Source organism: Brachyhypopomus gauderio, chromosome 10 (assembly GCF_052324685.1).
Source record: "Brachyhypopomus gauderio isolate BG-103 chromosome 10, BGAUD_0.2, whole genome shotgun sequence".
NCBI classification, from domain to species: domain Eukaryota; kingdom Metazoa; phylum Chordata; class Actinopteri; order Gymnotiformes; family Hypopomidae; genus Brachyhypopomus; species Brachyhypopomus gauderio.
In genome coordinates this window covers 12,869,332-12,886,766 of record NC_135220.1, presented here as the reverse complement: position 1 = coordinate 12,886,766, position 17,435 = coordinate 12,869,332, and the positions used below count along the sequence as shown (strand labels likewise).

Sequence of the window (17,435 nt, the reverse complement as noted above, 5' to 3'; positions counted from 1 at the left end):
TGATGCAAGTTAAGGCAACATGCTAGCAATGGCAGGTGGATGGTGACAGCAGTCTGATATTTCAGTAATATTTCAATGATGAGCTAAAGAAAGAACAAAGTCCACTCAAAATGAAAGAAATTCAATTCTGGAGGGTGCACAGTATCCAACTCATGAGTTCAGTGACTTTAATTAAATTTCACTACTTATCGCACATATTTGACAATAAGTTAACAATGCAAAATAAGTAACAATCTAGAAATGAAAATGTCCAGCATTACATAATCTGTACAATTATACAGCTGCAATTACACAGTAACCATAAACATAAAAAGGGGTGTTGGGATTTTTTGCAGTTCCCCGATGCCCCAGTAAGCACTTACATAAATAAATAAACATGTAAATAAATAGTATTGTTTACTATCCTTCGGTTCCTGTTAAAAAAGGAAAATGTAAAAGTCTTGATTCCTTGGTTTTAAACTCCAACTTCATGCAGAAATGTTCAGCAATTGGTGCAATATAAACCATTAAAATCCTCAAGGGAAAGGTATAAAAGTCTGTTGTTTTATGATCATAATTTCTGAAAGAATGTGGTATAGATTTAATGCCTAGTCATCACTTACAGTGATGCTCAATGCAAGCGTCATATGACAGACCAAAACCTTAAACTGAAGATCAAATTACTACAAGACAAAAATAAACTGCTCGTAAACAAAACATACCTGCAACATGGCAGTACGAACAGTGAATCTTTACTGATAAGGAGACCTCTTGTGGCAGAGGCTGGAAAAACTGAAGTGTACAGAAGGATTTTAATTGCTCCGAGTCATCCAAATGCATTCAAACTTACTTTACCTTATAGCAGCACTTGAAGGGACTGAAAATACACTACAAAGAAAGGCCTGAAATATACGGAATATACGTGACTGAGAGATGGAGTGGCCTGAACTGAACTTCACTGAACATGCATACGACACTCGAGACACACGCCGAGCCCCTCCACAACAAAGAGACGGGGAACGGCCTGGCAAAACTGGAGGCTGCCAATTTGGGTCTGTGATTTCTATATTGCTTACCCAATGAATATGCAATTACCTAGCTATGAATACGTAAATACCTAGCTATGAATACGTAAATACCTAGCTATGTAGATGTAAAAAGAAACTAAAACTGCCCATTGTATCATTCTAATGTGCAGGAGTAGAGTGCACACATGATAATGCTCCAATCTCTGCCCAGTGAAACTGAATGGCCTACCTGCAACTCCGCATCCTTTATTAATAATCACGTTCCCAAAGAATTACTGCACAACATGGAGGTGTTGGCAGGGTACTCCATTATGCTAAGCTAAATTATCAGCTGTACATACGTTGGTGTGTGTGTGTGTGTGTGTGTGTGAGAGAGATCTGGCAGGTTTGCGGGGCTGAAGTAACGCAGCACAGCGAGCCGCCCGCCGTTGCCACCGGCGCCCGTCTCCATGGGCGGCGGCAGAGCACCCGTGGTGCTGATGCAACGGCTCCAGCGTCGCGCGGCAACGTGGTGGCGAGGGCCCGCGTGTCTGGGCTGCAGACGTGGTGCTCACACAGCCTGCCAGCCCTGAGGACGCCTGACAACCGTCGTCTAGCCAATACAGCCCCATCTGCCCCAACTCACCGCAAAGAAATTACTTAATAAAAATGAAAGAGACAAAGGAAAGCAATTTTTGTGGTGAAGCATCACAAGTGTAAAACAGACTCGTGGGCTTGAAACATCCATAAGGCAAATATATATACATGCCTTTAAATGAGAGGCAACTTCTTTAGTCCAAGAGCAGAAATCTGAAACCTGATAGTAAAGGGACACCTGAACAACTAGTTTAAATGACCATAGATACAATACAGCAGAGGACCAGAAGGTCACGCTGGTCTTTGCGGGCCCGGACCGGAGAGCGGCGTGCTGGGTCAGACGTCGATGGCCACGCCGTGCTTGGTGGAGATCATGTCCCGCGTGCCGGTCAGGTACATGAGCACGGAGCAGAGGTGGGGCATGGTGGAGGTGACGGTGACGTACAGCCAGTAGGAGATGGGCGGCGTGTGTCCGAGGGGGCACACCCACAGGCCGTGGCGCGCGCCGTCCCGCACGTGGTGGGAGGCCAGGGAGATGAGGAGCATCCAGGGCAGCGAGCACCACGAGTCCTTCAGACGGCACGTCCACATGAGCAGGCGCAGGGAGAAGCAGAGGGCGGGGATGAGGGTGGAGCAGTGGAGCGGGGGCCGTCGCGGCAGGTTCAGCGCTGCCTGGGACACACCACACGCCAGAGGGAAGAGGGAGACGGGACAGGCACCCGGTCAGGAAACACACATCTAGGGCTCTCCTCTACGCTGCTTTTGCCCCTAGCTACGTGACTTACTAAAAAACAAAGTTACCATGGGGTCAAAACCCACATAATCCACGTGGTATAACAAGGGTAGGGGTTACATCAATGTACATAAATTTACTTGAAACGGGTACTGGAGAATTTTTTTGTTCATTTAAACTGTTTTATTCAAATGAATGTTCTTTTGATTGGTTGGTGGTACTCTTTGCTGAGTAAAATTGTGTTTGAATTAATTTATTTATATAATTACTTTATTCTGTTTATTCAGTGAACATGTTAGCAGTGTACCTGTTAAAGCAGAAAGACAGGAACTTTTTAGTTAATATGCACACAATTTTTAGTTTAGTCATCACAAGTCTTATAATTGTAGTGCTGAATGTTGTTATCGCACTCTGCACGTTTTCTTTGTATTGTGCAGTTCTATTTTACACGGGATAAGCGTTTTTTTTTTTTGCATCTGCTGAATCATGCAATTGTTTCCTGATTAATGAAAACAGCAAAGTGCTTATCTGCAGCCTGTAACACTGGTCAGGACGCTCACAGAAGCTCATCTGGATATCACTGAGCTGCAGCAGGATCTGTACTGCAAGGCGTAATGTTACAATGATGAACAACCGTGCTCCGGTTCATCCTTACGTATCACATGCTGGCGGCCTGATCCTGCCACACTGTTCCTGGTTTCTGTCTCCCTAGTACTGACTAATCTGATTTAGCTGAACACATAAGACCAAAGAGAGTCAAAACACTGAAGTATATTGGCCCACCTCAACTGAAGTACAGACATGGTGACTGATGAGCAGAGGACCAGGCCCTCCTGTACAGATACTGGGCCTTTATCATCTTACATCAGTCTAATACTTAAGAGTTTATTCATATGATTTTAATCATTAACATAATATTGGTCTGTGCAATATTGGTATGGCAGAAGTTTGAACTGTGCAAATGAGCTATAATAAATCACAGGGCGCTTTATGGGTTTTGTTGTTTTTTTTATTATGTTTTTGCCGCAATGCAAATAGCAAAGCATTCTGGAATATTCCAAGCGAGAATATGTTATACATGTTATGCAATTATATTACCCATTTTTTACCATGGCCCTAAATTAAAACTAAATACTGCTCCAATGAGCACGTAATGTCCTCAGAGTACTAAGGCGAGCAGTGAATATTAAGCATCATCCCATCTCAAAGACTATTGATCACTCTGCCATTTTTAGTCAGTGAGCAATGAAGGACATCAGACTGAACACACTTCCCATAAACCCACAGGAAAACCTTGCAGGCCCAGTATGAAGGTTAAATCAAGCCTGTAACTCTTAAGACTGTAAAAAGGATTAACTGGCTGCAAAAGTGCATGTTCATTATTCCTTCCCCAAACACTTAATACAGTTGTACAGTGTCCTCACCGATTGGTTTGAATGGAAGACCTAGTTAATGTGATGCACACAGCTCCTATACAAATTAATGAAGACGAGTTACTGTTGTCCTTCTTTGGCAGAAAGAAAATGTGGTCTAAAAATGATGGATCTAAGTTTACTGCACGACGCGATCATCTTCAAGACCAACATGTAACAGATTGGTCCCTGAGTGAACTGAATAGATAAAAACTAAGTCATAGAAATATGATATCTTTATGTAAATATAATAGCTTTTATGAGCCATATTATATTTCAGGCACTCATCATCATATTTCAGGCACTTATCAAGTGTGCCAATAAACGCAGCTGTTCTTATATTGTAAAGTAACAGCTAAGACGGATTAATAACACAAAGATAGAATTTGCATTTCAATGTTCGGATCCATCCCCCTGTTCAACACTTGCACGCACAATCAAAGAAAGACCTACCTTGAGTGACAGCGACCCGGCCATGTAGAAGTGATCCAGGTCAATGACCGACGCGAAGAAACCCGCCAGCGCCACTTCATAGAAGTCGCTCTTCTTCCTCAGACCGATGACGATGGCCCAGGACCAGAGGCCCACTGCGCCGTGCACCGAGTTGTCCAGCGCCGCCCGGAGCCACGCGTGCTGCTGGACGAAGGGCCACGCCAGCACGTGGTCGGCCAAGACGCAGAAGGCACCGAGGGCCGCGCTGGCCAGCAGAGACGCCGTGCTGAAGGTCTGGAGCAGCGCCTGAGCCTTCTCCGTCTCCACTGCCAGGTTGAGGGGCGCCGTGGCGTCCAGTTTCGAGCGGAAGCCCCGCATGGCTGGGCCTGTGGAGTGGTCAGCAGCTACCACTACGACTGGAACATACAAACAAGAGAAAAAATTAAAAACAAAACAGACAGCCACTGGGACAATGTATAATGTATGATCGAATAACATTAGATCTTAATGTAGCTGACACCTGTCTATCGTAGTATTTTTGGTGCACGTATCTGTATATATTTTTCCCTTTCTTTTCTTTTACTTAATCCATGCCAGGGAAGATTATACTAAGGAGACGCAAGGAAATTAGATTTATAGAGTTATGGCGCTTGATTTCGGCTGTCGATTAAGGATGGACCTGTGCTCTAAAAATACACTCCCAAGTCCTGACAGACTGAGAGAACCGAACAGCCCACGACTGACAGAGTCACACTCAACGCCTGAGGCCGATGAATCACAGCAGAGGAAGAATTTCTTTCAACGTTTTCCCACCCCCGTTTTCTCCGGAAGTCTACCCACCGAATGCTGTATCCCGACAGAATACTACACTTATATTTCTTACATTACCCGGGACGATAGAGTTAATCAAGTAGGCTGAATTCACAACAACTGAGATGACTGATTTATGCTGGCAGCACAAGCCTACATGACACGTGTTGGGATACATTTGTGGCGGAGATGAGGGCGATGCAGTAATGCAAAAACGACCAGGGTGTTTGCAGTATGCTTTTACAATAAAATTACAATCTGCATGCCAACTACTACCATCTACCTGGGAGTCAGACTATCATACAAGTTCCTGGTTAAGGGGGGTCACGTCTGAGAAGATGAACAGGTGTCAATGTTATATTACCCAAGTTTATAAACTCCCTGTTCTAGATAACTAAGCCAACTACAAAACAACACACACCTGATTGTTTTGGGTGTATTACATCATATCATTAGATACAAACACTTGCTAACTGAACAAGAGCGACGAAATTACACGACAGAGCAAAAGTTGTGAGACAACAGCACCATATAGTCGTTTTAGCCAGCGAAGTATCACAACTGAAGGAATAAAATCAAGAAATAAAATCAACAAGTTACTAAAATACAGCAGCCAGCCGTCACCGCGGAGGCCAGCGGCGCGGTGTAACGTTACCGGACAGTCGTTACCGGACAGTCGTTAGCCATTCAGTGACAGTCTGCGTGTGTTTATCCACTATCTATCGCTATAGCTAACACACACACACGGATGTCAGCACCACTACACCAGGCTGGATGAGCACCGCTGTATCCCGACCAGCTCACGCTAGCGTTGGGTCAGCCAGCCACCCGCTACCGGAACACGGTTAGACCGGCACACCTCCGTTTAATACCATAGCAACGACGGCTGCTAGCTCCAAAACACGTTTGGGAACACGTCTCGGTAAACTACATACAATACAGATAGAAAAAGGATATAACATATTTGACTCACAACATCCTACACTGCCTGTCGGTTTCTCTCTTTTTTGTTTTGCTTTCAAGCTTCTTTCTTCCTTCTACGTGTAACGTTGAGCAGCTACGTGAACACAAACGACGACCGATTAACGTAACGCACGCGCAGATGGTGCGCGGGCCCTTTAGGGTTCAAGGGCTTTTATTAATAGGAAGTATTGTCCAGTTTCTAATTCCGGAAGTATATTCAAAGTAAAAGACGGCATGCTTTAGTACTATAATGTACTAAAGTACTATAATGCAATGTTTAACTGTTAATTTCAGGGGTTTAGTTTAAAACGGCACTTAATTAGAATTCATGAATTTATTTATATAAGATTTATTACCCAGACAACAGATTTCAGTATTCCCACTCCTTCAGTTATCCTCTGATGACCTGAACTTTCTTATATGTAAAATATATATAAAATAATACAAATTTTAATACAAATAATATAAAATTTCTCTCACTCTGTTCAAATCTACATGTGTACAACTATATTTTGAGACCTCACTTAAAAGCAGAGCTAATAAGTGCTCTAGAAAATAGTACAGAACTAATTTCTGTGTCAAATGTTGTGTCTGAAACACCAAGGTTTTCACAGCTGTTTTAGGACACGAGGATAAGTCACCAAGGTTATCGTAGATGCTATTAATCAGGTAGGTAGGTAGGTAGGTAGGTAGGTAGATACTTTATTGATCCCGAAGGAAATTTAGCAATCAGATGAAAAGAACCAAATGAAATTACTTCTGACTTGTCTTTGCTTAACTGAAGGAAACTGACATCCATCCATCTCCTAATGTCCTCAATCAAATTACTTAGTGACATTAAAGAACAGTTTCTCATTAGGTTTCATGGGGAGGTAATCTTGTCAGTATAACAGTAAAAGCGGACAATGTACTTCCAGATAATTTGCCCTAATGGGAGCATGTGCAGAGAGAAGAGGACAGGACTTAAAACAGACACTTACGCACCACTACATTGGCAGCGGAGGAAGAGAAGGTAGCATTATTTACTGAGAAAGCTCTGTGCTTGAGGTAAGAACAAAACCACATAAGAGTCACTCTCTGTATTCTAAAAGACCAATAAGCATATTGTGCTGCATAGTACCAAGAGCAACGCTGAAGTTCAATAACACAGAGCACAATTTCCTGAATCAGCAGCAAAGAGTAAATTTGATGTCACCTTGAGAAGGTCAAATTCATTACAGTACACAGCCTTTTCTCTGTGGACATCCATTTAAAATGTAAAAGAAAAGAACACATTTTGTTCTAGGTAAGCACATTAGCCTTCATATCACCTAAGGGGAAGTCAACAGCACAGGTAGGAGTCAAACATGCAGCGCACAAGACTGGGTGAGCTGCCACCATCCAAATGTGACCTTACAGCAGAGGAACAGATTGGGACTGCAAAGTTTGGCCAGTGTGGAGAGAAACGCAAGGAGACCTGTATGGGAGTGGGCTGGTCAAAACCTTCTCAGGGGAGGAGGTTGAAAGAATGGGGTCAGACAGAAGTGTCTACTAAGAGACAAATGAACTCCTTTCTGTGTGGAGGTGGTGCGAGGGGGTGTTCACAGAAAAGTCTTCCAAAAGGGAGCCGTAAGAATAAAAAGTTCAAAAGGCCAAGCTATAATAGAACCTGCTGCCATTATATCTAAGCAAAAGCCAAAAAGTGGTTGATAACTGTGGATAACTAGACATAAGTGGAAAATTACACTTAATATTTTTTTTTTAATATGAGCATAGTCAAAATTTTGCACCCATTTCAATTATTTTCTCCCAGACAGTTCTGCAGCTTATGATGCAACAGGTTGTGAATTCCTGTGCTTTACTGTGGTTAACCAGGCATGAGACTGGCAAGATCTTTTATCACAAAAGCTTCTGGGCAAAATTTTATAAAGAAACTTTGTCTTTTTGTCTTTACAAAGTGCTCTGCATCTACTTTTCTGTGATGCCTCAAGAAGTCAGTGGATCTTAACCAGGCTACACGAGCACTCTCTTGGCTAGCTGGCATGTGCTGGATTACACTGACTTCAGAGCAGAGAGCTGACAAATACACTTCATTGGGTGGTTTCGGTCTATTGCCGTCTGTGTCATGGGCCAAACACATACCCTCTGCTACCCAAACCCTCACCATGCCTTGCTTAGGAGGCTGGGATTGAGGCCACTGGGGTAGGTCAACAAGGGACATTTGTCCAAATTCAGGTTAAACATCTGGTAACGCAGTGCTTTAAGTAGTAGTTAAACCAAACATGTTGGTGTGACTTTCTGGCAGGGGTCAAATGCTAAAGGGGGTAAGGGGTAACTGAGGGGTGACATGCAGCTCTGAAACATGGACGGCTGATGTACTGCTGGGTCGGCATCTTTCAGAGTTTGGGTCACCATGTCTGGCTTGTTTTGCCAGCACCTTTGTGTGCCAGGGGGCGTGACACCATAGACTGTTCCACGCTGTGTGATGGGCGTTCATAATTGCACGACTCAGTTCAGAAACAGTACGGCTACTCAGACATTCCAGCTGAGCAGTCCTGCTGTGGCACTGTGGCTTCATGTTTTAGGCAGGATCATTTCTCCTTCTCCCATAAAAGCCACACCCACACAATCAGACACACGGGGTGAACCGTCCAAACAATTAGGTGTCCCCTGACTCAGCACACACACGAGCCGAGTCGTGGTTAGGCAGTCTGTAAAGCTGACACACTCCACCCACAGTGCCACGCAGCTACCAGACCAGTTAGACATTCTCCAGCTAAAGAGACGACCTCATTCTCTCCGTTCCACTCCTTCACAAGCTTTTCCTTCAGAGCGTACACGGTGAACTGAAATGATGGGTTTGTACCTTATTTTAGTGTTTTCATTGATCTCTGTTTTTCACCTGAGCCATGGCGAACAACCAGTGGTGGAGGAAATCATTATACCAAGTGAGTAGACATTTTATTTGTTGCAATTGTTATTACTATTATCGCATGTTGATCAAGGCATAGAAGAATAAAGACATTTTGTATTATGTTCTTGGGGGTTTAGGTATATTATTGTGATTAATAAAGCAAGAACTGTATTGTTATACTAATACCAACAATGTTGAATTAACTCTTAGCATGTTTTGTAGCTGGAATATGTACTGTGTAATAGTCAGTAACAGTATGTCACAGTATGGCATTACTCCTTTCAGAAAAAGGACAAAACTCAATTACCTATTGTATTAGAGGTTAGGTTAGATGACTGATTCTCTTTTGTTTTGACTAATCCAGGAAAGCCCTATCTATTGTGCCTTGTTTGTCTATGTTAAGGAAAGGCACAGCTCTTGGGAGGGTGGAATGAAGCCAACCCTGAGAGCGAAGAAGTCCGTGAAGCGGCTCAGAAAGCAGTGGAGAAGTTCAACATGAAATCCAAAGCAAAGTATTACTTCAAGCTTCTGAACATCATATCTGCACAAACACAAGTAAGCACTGTCTCTCTCTTTAACATATTAGAATAGTTTATACTTATATTGATAGGCATTAGCATTACTCCTTGTGGTCATATAGGTGGATATACATTTTTAATGATCTTCAGTGTACAGATTAAAGCTAATGGTCTGCTCAGTGCATTTTTTACTCAGTGCTTTTATTGGTTGTGTCTGAAGGTCACAAACATGATAAACTTCAACATTGAGGCAACCATTGTAAAGACAGAGTGCCTCAAATCCGAGCCTGCAGATTTGGGTTCCTGTGCTTTGGGGGGAAAGGTAACTTTTATTTTGTAATTTATTTTAAACTTCAGACTTCATGATTCTTCTGTAGTTAGTGTGAGCTATGTTCACTATGCCGAGCACCTTGTAAAATATGCTTTAGAAATTCCTCTATTCTGTTCTCTTCTTCAGCTGCTTACCTGCAAGTCTGAGGTTCAGTTCAACCCCAGGAAGATGCAATACGTTGCGAAGAGGGTCTCTTGTAAGAAATAATTTTTCGTTAAAAAAGGACCCAACCATCAGTAAAATGGACTGTACTCACTACCTGCACTGCACGTACCTTCATTTAAAGTATTTTATATCCACATGTGGACGAGGGACAGCTTCTCTTTCATGGGAAATGACTTGCAATTTGTGCCATAGCAGAATGGTTCTGTTGTGGTAGGGAAACAATTATATTAAAAATGACCTAAATGTATCTTCATTTGGTATGGCTTGGAAATGAATGAGTAAGTAACAGGGAAAAAATGGCATAGATCTCATTCATGTGCTTCACATGAATGTAAACGCACCCAAATCTAATAAATAAATGTGATTTGTGATTAAAGTTTTAGTTCAGAAATATCTATGCATGTTAAAGCTGCTATAGCTCCTGTTGGAGTGACTGCGTTTGGCATTTGGGCAGTGAAACAGACCTGTGGCGTATGTTCCACAGCACTGTGGTCACACCACAGGACCCATCAGACCTGTTGCGTGTGTCCCACAGCACTGTGGTCACACCGCAGGACCCATCAGACCTGTGGCGTGTGTCCCACTGCACTGTGGTCACACCGCAGGACCCCTCAGACCTGTGGCGTGTGTCCCACAGCATGTGGTCACACCGCAGGACCCATCAGTGATTCACTGCCATGATGCTATTTTTTCAGTGGTCTCCAAGCAACCATTTCTTCATTTATTTTGCAAGCTCCTTTTCAAACGTTTTTCCGTTAATGTATTGTTCATTATTGTTCATGTCATTTATTTAAGAAACACAAGTTGGCAATTTTTAACAAGCATTGTTAACATGGTTTAAATTATAATAGCACAGCCACAACACCCCAGTATATACAGTTATATAAAACTAGTCTCTTTTATATTACAGTAGGCTGTATAACGCTATTGTTCCCGTAGTTCCATCATTTGGTGGATAAGACTTGGCGAGTCTCACACATTCACAGAGACGTCTCTGTCTTGGACACCAGCTTTGAATTCAGGCAGTGGGTGAGGAGATTGTGCTGCTTCCTAAACCTGCGTGATGAGCAAAGCCGTTACTAACCGCTGTGTTGCAGGAACCCAGTCATGATAATGAGTCATGCTATAACACAAATGTCTGTCATTTTGCAACCGCAGCAGCAGCAGACTTGCAGAAACAAGCATGGTGTGTGTGTGTGTGTGTGTGTGTGTGTGTGTGTGTGTGTGTGTATGTGTGTGTGTGTGTATGTGTGTGTGCGTGCGTGTGTGTGTGTGTGTGTGTGTGTGCGTGTGCGTGTGCGTGTGTGTGTGTGCGTGTGCGTGTGTGTGTGCGTGTGTGTGTGTGTGTGTGTGTGTGTGTTTGTGTGCGTGTATTGCTCACTTTGAGATGATGTGCTGTATCTCTCGGTTCTCCTCCTGATGGAGCTGCAGCAGGACTTGCTGAAGGAAGGGCAGGTCCAAATTCATGTACTGTGCTACCTGGGGAAAGGTGAAGGGTCAGACTGAGCCTGAGAACCAAGAGTGGATGCTTTGAGCATTACAGAGGGCAGAGTAGATGTTGACGTACATCCAGGCTAACTTCCTCTTCATCTGTGTCCATGAGGAACATTCTCATGATGTGCTCTGATGGTCCTTGAAGAAAACGCTCCCACAGCGGAAGGTCTGAGCTGCTCAGCTTTCTCCTTTCTTCGAGCGATTTGTAAATTAAATGCAGGATTAGTTTATTAGTTTTTTTTTCTACAAAACCAGAGTACATGAATAATTGTACAGTGTTTGCATTTTTTAAGTGTGTGTGTGTGTGTGTGTGTGGGGGGGGGGGGGGGGTGTTGTGTAGAGAGGAGGCTGTTTGGGTTAGTGTCACGCTGAGGTTCGCTCTCCAGACAGGAGAGTGTTTCTGCAACTGTAAACATCCCTCAGAAGCCTCAGAGAACTTCCTCACCATGTCAACATTTGTTTGGAAATGTGCCTACACAACGGCCTCTCTCCACACATGCTTCATCGTCTTTTATCAGGCCATTTCTTTCTATCCGTTACATAGTCAGGCCAAAGCTCATGGAGCCCCAGGAAGTGTGGAGCTACACGATACAGCTGCTAAATTATCAAAACTCCTTTATTCCTACATTCCTCTTCAAATCAGTCACAACAGACGGAATGACGAGACTAGGTGACCCTAGATCCAGCGTAATGTCATTGCACATCTTTTTACATGCCAGTGTTGACAGCATGGCATATGAAACACTGTATAGACTGCAAAAATTATTTGTCCACTTAGTACTTACTTAGCAGTAGCTACTTTCAAACAAAACTATTAATAATTTGTAAATATGAAGTCAGCTGGATATGTTTGTGCGTATTTCAGCAATGAATTGGCAGTAACTCATATTTAAAAAACTAAATATAACATTACCCTTGAGAAAATTAAATAATTATAACATAGCCTCCCAGCCCAAGTGCATGATAATAAATGTTTCATAAGTATTTATTACTCTCTTCACTGCTTAGCACTTTCTGTGTACCACCAACGGCTAGACAGCTAGTGCACAGATGCAAGTCTTGAGACTTATTGCGCATACATGTTTCAACAATGAGTCTCATGCAATGGATCAACCAATAAATTCAAACTGGCTAAAGGCACATTAGTGCATGACACCAACTATAAACATCCATGTATCCATGCTAATGTAAGTTCACTTAATAAATACCGTAATCATTACTAAGAGATTTACTGATTATGGTATCCAAACAGTTCCAAAAATCCAGCTGGAGATTTTTGGAACGTTGTTTAAGCAAATCCAAGCCTTGAGCTCGGGAGGATAAATAAATGGAAACTTGTTCTGCCTGAAACCTGCTTGTGCAAATATGTTCTGGGCTCACAGGACCAAAGCTACAACAACAACAACAGCCAGTGCTCAAAACAAAAGAAATAATAAATGAGGGAGAGATGTGAAGGGGGGTCTGTTGAGTTTGGTGTTACATTTACATTAGAAATATCAGTATAGACAGACAGGTGTTTGGGAGAATTGTCTTACGTACTACAGCAATGTGCCATCCTTGTGGTAATCAAGACTACCTCCATAAAACACAGACCCAACCACCCAAAACACCCACCCAACCACTCAAAACACCTACCTAACCACCCAAAACACCCACCCAACCATCTATGCAAACAGTTTCCTACCTCCACTCTGATGAATGCAATACAAGGCAAATTCACCACCCAACCACCCTAAACACCCACCCAACCACTCAAAACACCTACCAACCACCCAAAACACCCACCCAACCATCTAAGCAAACAGTTTCCTACCTCCACTCTGATGAATGCAATACAAGGCAAATTCACTTGGGTCATTTTCAATCTGAAAGAATAATGATGATTGCAAATCAGAATTTTCAAATTGTCAAATGGCTGAGTGAACTAGAAGAAATGGTTAAAGGAAAAATATTTGCTTTTTTAAAGGAAATTTTGCATCCCTACAACTCTTAATGTATCTAACAAATAAAGGAAACATATAGCTCATGGATCCATTAGCGTCATGCTAACTATTGTTCTCCTCAAATTATTTTGTTGGACAAACTATTTATGCATAAAGCATTGTTTAAAATTGCAGTTGTAAATATACCCAAAAGAAGTCATAGATTTCAATTACTGGTAGTTATATTAACCTTGCAGTGCCCATGCAAGATTAGGGGAAATGTGTAGGCTGTATTTACAGCAAAAATATAGGGTGTAAATAAAACATGTGTGATTACTAATGCCCATTATTTTAGTGTATGTTTCATAGTGTATATTTCAGTCATGCACACAGTACATTACCTTAAATTTATGAAGAAGCTGGATGATGACCTCTGCAGTCTTCATCCTGCTGTTGATGCGAACATTTGTAGTTGCACCATATGTAGGTGTGAAGATCGAAGTCTGAAAGTGCCAAAGCGTTTATCGTTATTCCTAATCACGTGGGAGCCTCATCAGACCATCAGATCTGCTCCCTGAAACTTAATGCTGTAAATCCATCCCTAAAGTTAGTGCGAATGACTTTTTTTAACCAGTATATTCCTCTGGTGATTATAGAGTGACCCTGACATTGTTTCATCTTGTCCTCATTCTCAGTACTTCTGAATTGTCTAATCAGGCAACTGACAAGTAATTCAGGAGTTTAAATGTGGCTGTGGTTGAGCAAAACAATAAACACCAGCTCACAATGACACCGCCACTGGCCACCAGAGGTCGCCCTCGCTGCATATTTAGTTACTCTCCCTATGTGTTTCCTTACCTGTTCCTGGTTTACTCTAGATGTGTCTACCTATGTGAACCTACCCGTCATGGTCCTCTGTGCAAAGTGTTGCCACAACTTTGGCATGTGCTATTCATGGCTGTACAGCCCTCTGTGTGTTGTTTCCGGACACTGAGTATGTTCGGACTGTTGGGCTGGCTGATCGCTGCCGTGTTTTCAGACTTGTTGTCTGTTGTTTTACTACTCTCTTTGGGTGATGTTTCGAAGTAGTTCATTTGATAATAAAACTGCACCTGCGCTCTCATCATCACTCTTACACCAGGACCAGCAGTGGGAATCGTGGCTTTTGGAGTCTACCACTGCAATTGTGCTCAGATTTCTACTTTACATTCCTCTAGTGGGGCAGAGTACCACATTCAGGCTCTGTGCTTCGGTGACCACGTTCCCAGCGGTACTTTCTGACCTTGTAATTATAGAAATGGCCGTTAATGGAGAAGCGATGCTGCCTGTCCCTCTGCTTCTCCTCTGGCGTCTTCTTTTTCACTCGCTTCTGGACCAGAGAGGCATCGCTCCTGGTACGGAACAGGATGGACGTGTCCTCCATAATTGGCTGGGGCCGCCTTCTTTGGAGGGTCATGCTCTCGTATTCACCGCAGCCTTCGTTTGAACATGACAAACAACGGTGTCATTACAGTAATATGTTGATTATAGCTCATATTTACCCTGCACATCTTACCCCCCTGGTCCTCAAGTGACCCTCGTGCTTTCTACAGATGCAGAACACCCTTGGAAATATTTACCTGGTCTATAAACCTTTTTTTAAAGGTACAAAGAAAAAAGCACAGCATGGCAGCACGCTTGCACGCTGACCTTTTGTCTTGCATGTAAATGTGGAAATACTTTGAATGAAAATGGATTTAACCTGCAGCACTGCTACTCAAGGTTTCTGATCCATCTTGAATGATCTCTTCCAGTTCATCAATGTAATTAAGATTGTCAACTTCTCCCCAGCGGGTCATGCCTCTGAATAAATGAAGGCGTGAGTGGATCAAGGAAAGAGATGGAAAGGAAGGGGAACTTCAGTTCTGCATTATTTGAATATGCATGAATGTATTCAGACTATCAGACTATAGACATTGGCATGTTTTATAAAACAGTAACCCTTCATATTTGAATTGGACACTGAAAGCCAATTACCTCTTGTTTCCAAGTGGGCTGATGGGGTCTGGAGATAAGCTTGGAGATTCAGTGCTGTTGGAGAGCAGGGTCTGCTTCTCATCCTGGATTTTTAGGCGGATTGGTCTCTTAATTCCCCAAGAAACGACCAGAAGTCCCTCAAGCGTCACCTGCCCTGCGCAGCTCTGAGAGAAGACGACGTTTTACTTATCCAAACCAGGGCAACATGTGCTACATGTGTTGATCCAGCATGTTTTATATATATATTTGATGTTTCCTTTAACTGCGTCTGGCTTTAGATGATGATCAAATTCATAGTTTAAAATCAGATATTCTGCAGTATTTAGAAAACACCAGACGTGGATTAACAGGCAGCACAAAGACACACTGTCATTCTCCAACCACAACACGATGACTTCATCCTCTTGATGCTGCACAGGTTGCCTTGGGGAAGGCTGTTATGAAATCTGTAGTCATTGTTTGTAACACAAAAACCAAAAGTATTTATAAAGTAGCTCATGTTAGGACACGAAAGCAACTCTGTGGTCCTGAGTGATATAAAAATATTCAGCTTTAAATAAATGTCAATATGCTGAAAAGACAATATAAACACAATAAACTTAAAGTGTTACCTCATGGACATTTAGCTGCAGCTGGGTTTTGTCCTCCAGAAAACAATTGTAGGTGTTTAGTAGAGAGAAAAATCTCACCCTGTGTGGATAAAAAAGAGAAACAAATCTATTACATTGAAAAACAAAAGAGCTACAACCATCCAAGCAGCTGAACAAGATGCCAGTCACTAACCTTGAGAAGACCCTCCTGTCCCCAATGAGAACAAGGCTGTGTGGCTGACCTGCAGACATTTCCAAACCCTCCCTCAGATCTGACAAGAAAAGTGTTTTCTTTAATTAAGGAACAGCTCACTCATTGCTGAACCCAGGACCATTTTTTAAACCAAAGCTGAGACACGATTTGATTGCTTTTACTTTCACACTCAGTCACTCCACAGCAGAGCCATCAGTTTCTGCCACAGATCAATTATGTTTCTAGTAGCTCCCAAGCTGTGTTCAAACTTGCTCGTTGAGAATTGGAATCTCTGGAATCTGAGCTAGTGAAACAGGCTATATCGTTGTGTGCCCAGCCGACAGGCCCTGGTAGACACTCACCCCAGTCTCGGGCAGCTTGTGTGAGGCACTGGCTGCTTGCAGCATTCCAGACCCGCCTGGTCCTGCTCTGTTGTTGTGGTGGAGCAGCTCAGAGGGAATATGCATATATAAATATAAATATATATATTCCCTCACAGAGGAAATGTGAGCTTTTTTGTGCAAAGTGACACTTGTGTCAACTCATGCATGACCTTAAACAGCCAAAGCTAGATAGATAGATAGATAGATAGATAGATAGATAGATAGATAGATAGATAGATTGATTGATTGATTGATTGATTGATTCAGGTCAGGTAGAGCGTGCTCAGCTGAAGTTCTCCATCCAGGTTCTTAAATCCCACAACACTGCTATGCCTCATTATGCCATTAGAGCAGGCAGTCTGGTTCCCCTCTGACAGCTCCAAACCGGCCAGACGAACCCTTTGAACATAACACCGCCACCACAGCTCTGCCACCCATGCACATAAACACCAGGGCACCTCAGCACGCTCACCTGTCGCCAGCCCAGATCCTGTGTCAGCAGTCTGCCTCTGGAACACTGCCCATCACTCCAGTTCGGACAGATCCAGCTGCCCCGGTGGTGGCAGGGGTAAGGTTAGCCCACGAGCCCACGAGAGTGCGAGCTGCTAGGGCACTCACAGTAGGGGTCGAGTGACTGTCAGGTGGTAATAACTGGTGCTGGTGGAGAGAGCAGTCCGTCAGTGCTGCTCTGTAACTAGATATGACTCACCTCTCCTCTATGCATTCTGGGAGTGTTTGGCAAGTTGTGGACTTTTGAACACACCCAGAAGTACAGATCTCTCACCTCATTCCACAATAGCAGGTTAACCCTCTCTGCTCCAACTGTGCAAACAACCACTGGACCATAAACCTTGTTTTTTATTATCTACAGGTTCCCCATGAACCTCTTTTTTATTTTTTTTGCATTTTGTTTGATCTTTACTCTGCATTAAATGTCTAGTTTTAATATCTAATTGAACAAGCAATCATTAAAGGTAAAACCCAATTTATTATTTAT

General features: G+C 42.9%; 3 protein-coding genes across 4 annotated transcripts; 1 reads left to right on the top strand and 2 right to left on the bottom strand.

Annotated features, from left to right (window-relative positions):
* Window positions 1–144: 144 nt before the first annotated feature.
* tmem267 (transmembrane protein 267) lies at window positions 145–6,096 on the bottom strand. Its single transcript, XM_077019596.1, has 3 exons — window positions 5,944–6,096; window positions 4,182–4,576; window positions 145–2,255 (listed from the first exon to the last, which is right to left on the bottom strand). The coding sequence occupies exons 2-3, from the start codon at window positions 4,536–4,538 to the stop codon at window positions 1,920–1,922; spliced, it is 693 nt and encodes a 230-aa protein (XP_076875711.1). The 5' UTR covers window positions 4,539–4,576; window positions 5,944–6,096; the 3' UTR covers window positions 145–1,919.
* Window positions 6,097–8,719: 2,623 nt separating this feature from the next.
* LOC143525534 (cystatin-C) lies at window positions 8,720–10,216 on the top strand. The gene is made up of 4 exons (XM_077019598.1): window positions 8,720–8,860; window positions 9,230–9,381; window positions 9,565–9,666; window positions 9,802–10,216. The coding sequence occupies exons 1-4, from the start codon at window positions 8,764–8,766 to the stop codon at window positions 9,880–9,882; spliced, it is 432 nt and encodes a 143-aa protein (XP_076875713.1). The 5' UTR covers window positions 8,720–8,763; the 3' UTR covers window positions 9,883–10,216.
* rassf6 (Ras association domain family member 6) lies at window positions 8,747–17,164 on the bottom strand. 2 transcript variants are annotated; one of them, XM_077019594.1, is made up of 12 exons: window positions 16,911–17,164; window positions 16,418–16,504; window positions 16,056–16,134; window positions 15,884–15,962; window positions 15,273–15,436; window positions 14,998–15,098; window positions 14,539–14,732; window positions 13,658–13,759; window positions 13,148–13,199; window positions 11,408–11,526; window positions 11,222–11,319; window positions 8,747–10,896 (listed from the first exon to the last, which is right to left on the bottom strand). In XM_077019594.1, exons 3-12 carry the CDS (start codon window positions 16,112–16,114, stop codon window positions 10,821–10,823), a joined length of 1,044 nt encoding a protein of 347 aa, XP_076875709.1. In that variant the 5' UTR covers window positions 16,115–16,134; window positions 16,418–16,504; window positions 16,911–17,164; the 3' UTR covers window positions 8,747–10,820. The 2 variants fall into 2 exon arrangements, with proteins under 2 accessions (XP_076875709.1, XP_076875710.1); XM_077019595.1 differs by having other exon boundaries at window positions 16,418–17,164.
* Window positions 17,165–17,435: the final 271 nt, after the last annotated feature.

What these genes read in the sequence shown, in the direction of transcription:
- tmem267 (XM_077019596.1), bottom strand. Translation starts at nt 4,538, where the DNA reads ATGCGGGGCTTCCGCTCGAAACTGGACGCCACGGCGCCCCTCAACCTG. An exon ending in CCGGGTCGCTGTCACTCAAG is followed by an intron (nt 2,256 to 4,181) that starts GTAGGTCTTTCT and finishes GGTGTGTCCCAG; the next exon opens with GCAGCGCTGAACCTGCCGCG.
- LOC143525534 (XM_077019598.1), top strand. Translation starts at nt 8,764, where the DNA reads ATGATGGGTTTGTACCTTATTTTAGTGTTTTCATTGATCTCTGTTTTT. An exon ending in GGAGGAAATCATTATACCAA is followed by an intron (nt 8,861 to 9,229) that starts GTGAGTAGACAT and finishes GTCTATGTTAAG; the next exon opens with GAAAGGCACAGCTCTTGGGA. An exon ending in CCTGTGCTTTGGGGGGAAAG is followed by an intron (nt 9,667 to 9,801) that starts GTAACTTTTATT and finishes TCTCTTCTTCAG; the next exon opens with CTGCTTACCTGCAAGTCTGA.
- rassf6 (XM_077019595.1), bottom strand. Translation starts at nt 16,114, where the DNA reads ATGTCTGCAGGTCAGCCACACAGCCTTGTTCTCATTGGGGACAGGAGG. An exon ending in CTTGAGTAGCAGTGCTGCAG is followed by an intron (nt 14,733 to 14,997) that starts GTTAAATCCATT and finishes GTTCAAACGAAG; the next exon opens with GCTGCGGTGAATACGAGAGC. An exon ending in ATACAGCACATCATCTCAAA is followed by an intron (nt 10,897 to 11,221) that starts GTGAGCAATACA and finishes CTCATCACGCAG; the next exon opens with GTTTAGGAAGCAGCACAATC.